The 8943-nt window shown below is 48.4% G+C and overlaps 1 protein-coding gene across 1 annotated transcript in view; it reads left to right on the top strand.

Moving 5' to 3' along the window:
• Positions 1–5199: 5199 nt before the first annotated feature.
• The window catches only part of LOC135825045 (uncharacterized), a 10945-nt gene continuing 7201 nt past the window's right edge, over positions 5200–8943 (top strand). Inside the window, exon 1 of the mRNA XM_065337779.1 lies at positions 5200–5241. Coding sequence (XP_065193851.1) covers positions 5200–5241 — 42 coding nt within the window. The remainder of the gene's footprint in view (positions 5242–8943) is intronic.

The following is an 8943-nucleotide window of genomic DNA, read 5'->3' as shown; positions in this document are numbered from 1 at the left end:
AATTGCAGAAAAGCGAGAAGACGTTTCCTATATACAACAATTGATCGCACAAAAATCATCGCTACCGAAAAATTTACTGAAAATCTACACTTTTCAAACGATGCGCGCGCAGAGGGTGTGAGCCACCTTAACTGTGCCGAGCCTAATATTAGGATGAATTGTAGAGTAGAGTGCTGGGGTTGGAGGATTTGGGGACGAAGGGGTGAACACAGGAGCATGCGGGTTCAGGGGTTGTGAATACCGGTAGGTGGTGTGTGGCATTATGCTTTAACGGGTTTGGTGGCCCAGGCCTCTGTACCAAATCGCCACTCTCTTACAGTACGGCCAACTTCGTCAGGCCAGAACGATTCTTCCGCGACCTTCTTGGCGTCCGTGACCAAGACTGTAATACGAGCAGAGGCTGTTCTAAAGTGCACTGAGGTGTACACTACGCTTTGTACTACAGATACACCTTGGGCCTTGCAGTGTTCAGCTATTGAATCCACATCGCAGTCCGGGTGAACATTTCCAATGTAGTACACCGTCACGCGGGGTCGTCCTACGAGTCCAGGTGCACTCTTGGGTGTTTTCGGTGCTGTGTGCTGGTGTACCGCGATGTCTCCTCCCTACGGTGGCTTGGTTTTTGCGGACGTTTGTCGTGGCCAGATGCATGCGGCCTTGGTGGCACCTATGTACAGGGGATGGCCCACGCCTGGTATAAAGTAATTACGTAAAAGAGAAAAAGAAAAATAGTACAGCACGCGGGGTCGCCGTGGTAAACAAAGACTAAAGAGAGAGAAGAAGGAAAAGAAAAGAAAAGAAAGAAAGAGAGGTAAGCAACTCCATGTACATCAACAGTACAGATGTGTCATATGCTTACAATGAACACTCAGCAGCCGCCAGAACAGCCGAGTGAACAGGAAGTGGCATTGAAGAACGCCGGTAGCCGCGCAGACTAGCAACCCATGGCTCTCACTAGGCTGAAGGACAGTTTGGTCCGGACGAAAGCCATGGTGACGGAAAAAGGCTCGCTGCGCTTGTCGCTCAGTTAGCTGGCAATCCTGGCAAACAGCGCAGATGAGGCTTTTCCCTGTCCACCAGTGGCGGAGAAGACAATGGGCACAAAGGAGGAGTGCTCTACCTCCAGAATTCACTTCTCCTGCTCATGCTTTCTGTAGACAGACGAGAGTGTAAGGTTTCGATTTGAGGGGACAAAAGGGTTGAACATCCGAACATCAAACATTGTCCTCTCAAACCTACTCCCATACAACCCCCGCGCTGCCACATCCAGCCTAGCATGGTCTTCGATGTTGGTCGACCGAAGAGGGAACATTTCATCGGACAGGGGCTCCAGTGCAGGCTCCACACAAACATCGTGGGCTACTTCCCGCAGCAAATTAGCGGTGAGGTCGTGAATCTCATTGTGCCGCATGCCAGGGATGCCACCAACCGAACACGACAGTGCATGCGTCGTGTCAAACTGCTTGCCGCAGACGCAATGGGTTGGCAGTCGGGGAGGGTCCAGCCGTATCGTAGGCACAAGGCATCGCGAAATCCCGACTTTGGCATTGTGAATTGAAAGCGGCGAGATGGCCAACACGTGAGCCAACTTGAGGTGCCCTTCTCCGCAGCCAGATCCAAGATCCTTTGGTCGTCCAGACTGAGCTGGTCCCTGGAGGAGGACAGGGCCACAGCTTGATCATGGCGTGCGGTCACACGTACATCCAACTTGGCGGCTTTGATGGCAGCAAACACGTCTTCAGGGGATTCCTCCTGCTTCAGTAGCCTCTCCACTAGTGGTTTTGTGATGGAGACAGAGGCGGAGTACTGGCTGGATAAACCGGTGGGGATGATGATTCCCAGGCCACCATTGCGACAGGGGAGCGATAGCATCGTGCGCTCGCTTTCAGCCGGAGCTTGGCGACCAGTGAGTGCTGGCAGAAAGATGAGGCGGATGGCTTATTCCAGGGGCACAAGGAGATCAGAGATAGCAGGCATGGTTCTGGCCAGAAAAGACCACTTGTGCCGTAGGGCATGAGTGAAGACGGCATAGGCTGCTTGAGGCTGGGTTGCTGCGTACTTGGCCAAGACGTGTATTTCGTTGCACCACGATGCGACCTTCTAGGACACGTACTCAGAGCAGAATTGATCTGTGCCCAGACCAGCACCGAGATGACGATAGCCATCCGTCCTGATGTCACCCCCTGTGTTGGCAAAGAGTTCTCTTGCCAATTCCAGGAAACGAGGCTTGACAAGCAGGACCGACTTGGACGGATTGATGTTGTAACCGTACTTGCTACCTCGATCGATCAGGATGGACAACCATGTACGTATCCTGCGCAGGAATCCAGCTGATGTGGCATCATCTGCATACCATGACTGTATTGTGCCAGCAGTTGAGGCTTCCCCGATGAGAGGCACCGTACCTAGTGCATACAATGGCATCGCAAGGAGGTCGCCCTGCGTTGTGCCTTCCGATGACATAATAACTTCTCCTCCAACATAGAGTTGAGCAGGTGACCGGTAAGTGTTGATAAGCGCTGGTGCCAGCTCCGGACATAGTCGCTGCACATTGCGCAGGCATACTGCACGGTTGATGCAGTTGAAGGCGTTGGCTGCATCTGTGAATAGGACACCCTCCGTCTCGTCATCATCGTAGGTCGATTTGATTGCATGGATGGCAGCCCCTACACCACCCGCTTGACCTCCACATAGTTGTAGGCATCCAACAGCACTCTCCACTGCTGGTCCAACGACTTTGAGGATCGCCTTGCCAATAATGCGACGGACCACTTCGCCTATTCCGATCGGCCGAACACCAGGCTTCTTGTTCAATGGCACCAGACGACAGGCCACATATGCTTCCAGTGCGATGGGATCAATGAATTTGGTAGCAATGCGTCTGGCACATGCTATTAACGCGTCACATAGGGCATCGGAGGCGGAGCGGAAGGATGTACACATCGCCCGCCAGTTGGCTGCGTCCATGCCAGAAGGTCCAGCTGCCCCATGGGTGCTCAATGCAGCCTGGCGGATCACATCTCTTGTAAGGGCTGAGAATATCACTGGGTGTGGCTGAGGCAGGGGCTCTCCATCCATAACGGCATCTACGTGGAGGGGTGCAGCAGAGGGATGTTTGTCACGTAATACTTCGCGCACCGTTTGATCCCCGATGGTGTTGTCCAGCGAATGCAGGCACCACTGCTGTCGTTGTCCAGCATACGCGCTGCGGTCCCGATCTTACCATCCATGACCAAGGCAGCAAACCTCCTACCATCATCATCATAATCCCTGGTGCTGTTGGTTTTGCTTGATCTGAGCGAGGCCTCTTTTATCTGCTGTTGCATAGTGCGAGCTTCCCTCATTAGCAAATCAATATTTCCATCACTCCAGATCCTCAGTCTGCGTTCTAGGTGGCTGCCTTGCGGAGTCTGCGTACGAATTTTCTACAAAGTGCTGTGCAGCCGGGCCTTGTGTTTGTACCGGTGCACGTGACAGGTCTGGGGTAGGGTCGGTACTCGTACTAAAGTGGATGGGGAGAGTACTACTTGTAGTAGTTCTGAGATGAGTTATATCCCCAGGGTCAGCGTAGACGTGGGTCAAACGGGATTGGTGATCTTGTTCAACATGCAGTTCACGTCGGAACTTTTGCACGTCGTCCTTCAACGCCTGAATTTCTCTGTCGGAATCTCTCAGCTGTACATTCACATCTTTCATCGTCTTTAGCTCTGATTTCAGTTCCCTTACTACCCCCGGGAAGTTTGGAGAGTGCGGCGCAAAGTCTCAGGAAAGAAATACATAATTATATTTGAAGCATGCCACGATCACAAAGCACTACAAGTATTTACATGATTATAATTATACATGTTAGTAAGGAAGTCAGCCGAAAACGTTCAATACTTTATGAGAAGTCCCTTGTCGACCGGATGTGTAAGATTGCGTGAATGTTTACAGTCCTACCTTGGTTTGGAACTTAGTTGCCGCCTCCGCCCTCTGTTACAAAAAGTTTAATGATTTTTTTATTTTATTTTACATCTATTCCGGAGAGCGTTTTTCATTCCTTTCTCATATGCCTATGTGCAGGTCTGTGCACACCCTAGGAAGCCTGGAAGTGATTCATTGGCGTTCACTTGGAAGTTGAAAAGAGATTCCCGCAAACCGTCCAACTCCTCTTAGATGTACGTGGCAGAGCACACACACATATACACACACAAGCACACACACACACACACGCACACACGCACACACGTGCACACACACATGCATACACACACACACACCCAGGTCAGCACATGTACATAAACATGCTCATACCCACCCACTCGCGCACCCACACACATACGCGCACACACATACACAATACAGACACACACATACACAATACAGACACAGCTCGTGACCAAGATTTTGCGGAAGATCTCAGCGCTTGTGTTCCATGGCGTTTCGTGCAAAGTACAAAGAACGTCAGGCTGTGCCCAATGCAAATATTTGCAAGTACGTTGACATTTCGCACACATGTTTAGCTGAAGGAGTCTGTAGCACTCTCTTGGCCTTTCTCCAGGACATGAAGATACGCAGAAGAACACTACGACTTGTACAGCCGTGGCACAACCGTACTTGGAGCACTGTTCAAATATCAGCAGCAGCGGCGTGCTGCTAGCAGCTAGCAGAATGTTGATGACAGGTCTATTGTGTGGTGCAATCTGGGTGATGACAGATATGATGACCATGTGTCATTTTATATTATGAGTGTGCCGTCAATCCTTTCTGTAGCAGGTCTCTTGCCGACCACCTGTGAGATATTCCCCATTCTATCATTAATACACGTCTTCCCTTCATACATGACCCATTGCCGCACTTGCATGTCTACACCTGAGTACAGTCTTATGTGAGTGATTCTAGCGTAGTCAAAATAGAACAAGCACATGTACACGGGAAGACACAACACATTTTCTATTTTGTCTATTAATCAGGCGCCACAGCAATGTCGGATCTATGCATTCCGCTCCTAAGACCTTTTGTTTGTGATTCCTAACCAGTGCTACAAGAACCATACTTACAGAGCAGTGCCTTAGGAACACGGTTAAGTATTCTTGTGCTCTCTAAGAACTCACGGCAATACACCCAGCATTATATTACCTACATTTGGACTTCAGAACACCTACTCGAACGTCACGCTGTATGCATGTGACTCTATTAATTTATATCTTTTTTGACACAATGATACCCAATAGTGTGAAGAGAGGTAGACAGCTGCAAGAGGTACTATGCACTGCAAGCCATACAATGCACTGTGAGAGATATAACGCACTGCAAGAGATACAATGCACTGCAAGAGGCACAATGCACTGCAAGAGATACAATGCACTGTTGATGGACTCTTAATATGTAGGTAACAAAGGGCGACGCCCAAAACCAATGTGCAAGCAACCATCCCGAGAAGATGGGCAGCATGGTAATGTCACGATAAGTGTGATACAACCAAGAAACGTGTTGTACAGAGTGCACCTATAATAGTTAGCATCCAGTGATTTATGTATTCCTCGGCAATCCGTTTGATACATTTGATTCCTTTTTAGCATTCAGTATTGTTTTTCGGTCATTACGTTCATGGCTAGAGGACAATCCCCCATTGCTATTTTTAGACGTGGTCATTCCGATGCTTCGGGAATACTTACTCTATAGAAAGGAGAAAGCTTCTAGAAATGATGAAATTTGGGTAGGGGTGAAAGTTGGCACTGAGATCCCGAGTTCGAGTACTCTGATTTTCTCCGATCGAATATTCGAGTATTCGAGTATTCTTGATATCCTAAAAATCGCACACCAAGGGCCTTAAAAATCACATGGTACAACCCTGATTGAACCAATTGGCAGTCCTTTTCTCGGGTGTATTGGTTAGTGGGTCATTTGGGCTCTCTCTACTCATGTACAAATGCTCACCACACACTCTGCACATCAATATCTGCTGACTGCTGCTCTGAAACTGCAGACTTTTGTGGTAAATGCATGTGCCATGTATGAGCGAGTACTCTGATTTATTCCGAGTACGATTATAGTTGAAAAATCCAAACGAGTATTCGAATATTCGGTATAATTGTTTCACCCCTAAATTTCGGAAATGATGGTGGGCTGTCTGCAAATAATCAGGGGTCACACACGTCCACCTCACGGGTATTTTTTCGATGTTTGTTCCACTGGACGACTGTTCATGCATGAAGACATTCTTGTATAATTAATAATAATGTTCCTAGCCTACAACAAAAGCAAGTTGGTGAATCGCAGCGCAAGTATGGCTGTGTGGGTTGTGTATATTCATGAGTGTTCCTTGTTCATCACACTCAGAGCAGCAGCAGTCTTTGGTTGCCCGTAGCACCATGTACCTGGCATGCATTATACATGTATGACCACCGTCAGCCCGTGAACAATATTCAGAGGGAAGACATGCGAGCATTTGGGTGCCATTCTGGCCTTGGATTAGTCGTAGTACAACTACTTCAGTATAATGCTCTAGTCTGGTTTATTTGGACCCGTGATGCATTAGTCTGTACTTGACAGCATCTGTGATTTGGTCAATAGCACATCTTTGATCGGCCGTGTGAGGGATGTCAAGTGTAGTTGCTCTGCACGTTTCACGATGGCATGCAGGTTGTCCGAAGGCATGTTGCTGACAAGTGACAGAACTCTCTTGGCTCTCCTCCAGTACATGAAGATACGCAGCAGAGCACTAAGACGTATACAGTCATTGAAGAAACTTAGAATATCAGCTGACTCTACCGTAAACAGGTGTAGGTGGGCCTTGAGAACAGCACACTTGGAGCACTGTGCGAGTAGTAGTACTTCGAAGTAGCAGCGTCGTGCTGCTTGCGGCATGAACACGACAGGTGTATTGTGTCGTGCAATCTGGGTAGAGATAGATATGATGACCGCATGACATTCTAGATAACTAATGTGCTGTCAAACCTTTCTATAGCAGGTCTCTTGTCGACCACCTGTGAGACATTCCTCATGTATCTTACACGTCTTCTTTTCACACATGAACCATTGCCGCACTTGCATTTTTACACCTGAGTACAGTAGTCTTATGTGAGTAATTATGGCGTAGTCGAAATTGAACAAGCACGCGTACATGTACATGACTGTACAGATGAAGACAAAACACACTCACCACACACTCTTTATGATGCCTACTAGCCAGGCTGCAATGTAGGAACCACAATTACAGAGCAGTACCGTCGGATCACGGTTAAGTACATGCTGTCCAAGAATTCACCACTATACACCTATCATCAAACCTCCTACATTTGGAATTCAGAAAACTTGCATCGTACTTGAACGTCACATTGTACTGTGCATGTGTTTGGTATTTATTGGTGTCGTTTTTGGACACAGTGAAACACGATAATGGTGAAGGGGAATAAAACAAATAGAAACAAAAGATGTGGCTTTGGTAAATTCTTTTGTCCGATGTTCATCAAACTCAATATTGCCGCAGTGTTTGTTTGCCAGTAATGCCATTCACCATGTCTACACTCGAAACGTATGACCTCAGTCAGGCCCATATCCAGTATGTACTTGGATCAGTCGTAGTTCAAGTACTTCAGTAAATAGTTCACTTTAGTCTGACCCATTTTTTTAAGGGATGCACTAGTCTGTACTTGACGGGCTCTATGATTTACTCACCTGCACATCGCCTGTGTGCCTATGTTAGGGCTTACAAGTAGTTCCTCTGCTAGTTTAACCATGGCATGTAGGGTGTCCGAAGGCATGTTGCTGACAAACCATGACAGGCTGTGAAACATATCAGGGGAATGTTGTTGTATGCGTGCGCTGCCTGGACCCCGAAAGGGTGCACCCCCCCCCCCCCCCACACACACACACCCAGCGTCTACCTGTCGTCGGTGTTATGCACCACTCAGGCTAGGGGGATTGTGTGAGGTTTTCAAAAGCACACATTTTCATGATGGACAATGAGAAGCTGAGTATAAGAGTCCATGTACATATCCAGCAGATAGAGTGGCTGGGACATGTGAGCAGATAGTGTGAGTTGGACACATGAGGGTCAGACGACCTGCAGGTCTTGGCATCAAGTCTCTCCAGATGGATGCGGTTGCGTTTGAAGCCTGCCAGAAGGCTAGCTGACTGTCAAGTCGCACATTAGATCACCATGTGCAGGTACAGTGACTCACGAGCCAGGCGGATAATGCCAAGGGCTGCAACGCTCGCCATCTTGAGGGCATGAGAATCTCATAATCTATAGAGAAATCTACTGTTCCAGCCAGGTCAGGAACACTTGCGGGCGGCCAGTGATGCTATATCCACTAAGTTTCAGGCCTTTGTGTATTGTCGATGCTCCTCTGTTTCGGCTCTTCACCCTTCCCCCCGTCCGCCCACGCCCTCAATACATATCTGCCCTGCACTTGCACTTGCAGATCACAAACGTACAAGCACTGATCAAAAGTGAAATATGTTTTGCTCATTGGGCATCGCCAGCGCAATGACCTGGCATGGTGTGATCTAACGCATCTCTTGATGTACCAATATTGCTTTCTGAAATTCCATACCGGCAGCATGCCTCGATCGTGGAATAATGATAATAACGAAATGGTGTTCCCCAGTGTAGCGAAGATACAAGATAGTGGTCGCAGCGCAGGGGGGAAGATGGACGAAGCGAACATGTGCTCAAGCGATGTGTATGTTCCAAACTATGTTGTTCGAAGGCAATGCACTGGTTTGATGTAGGCTAGGGCCTCATATGTCTCTCTCCCTCTCTCTGTACATTCGACACGACCCTGCAGGTATCTGAGCGCCCTAGTAAGACTTGCCTTCACTGGGGTAAGTCTGGCTCATTCGGGCTCTTGTACATCGCCTATACAGTACGCATATGTACGCACATGTACGCACATGTAGCGACTACCAAGAATGTGTTTGGCACGTTCCACAATGTCATGCTGTTCATCTAATGAC

The sequence above is a fragment of the Sycon ciliatum genome, chromosome 9 (assembly GCF_964019385.1).
Source record: "Sycon ciliatum chromosome 9, ocSycCili1.1, whole genome shotgun sequence".
In the NCBI taxonomy this organism is placed as follows: Eukaryota; Metazoa; Porifera; class Calcarea; order Leucosolenida; family Sycettidae; genus Sycon; species Sycon ciliatum.
Note: the sequence above shows the minus strand (reverse complement) of the source record. Positions and strands in the feature narration are given on the sequence as shown.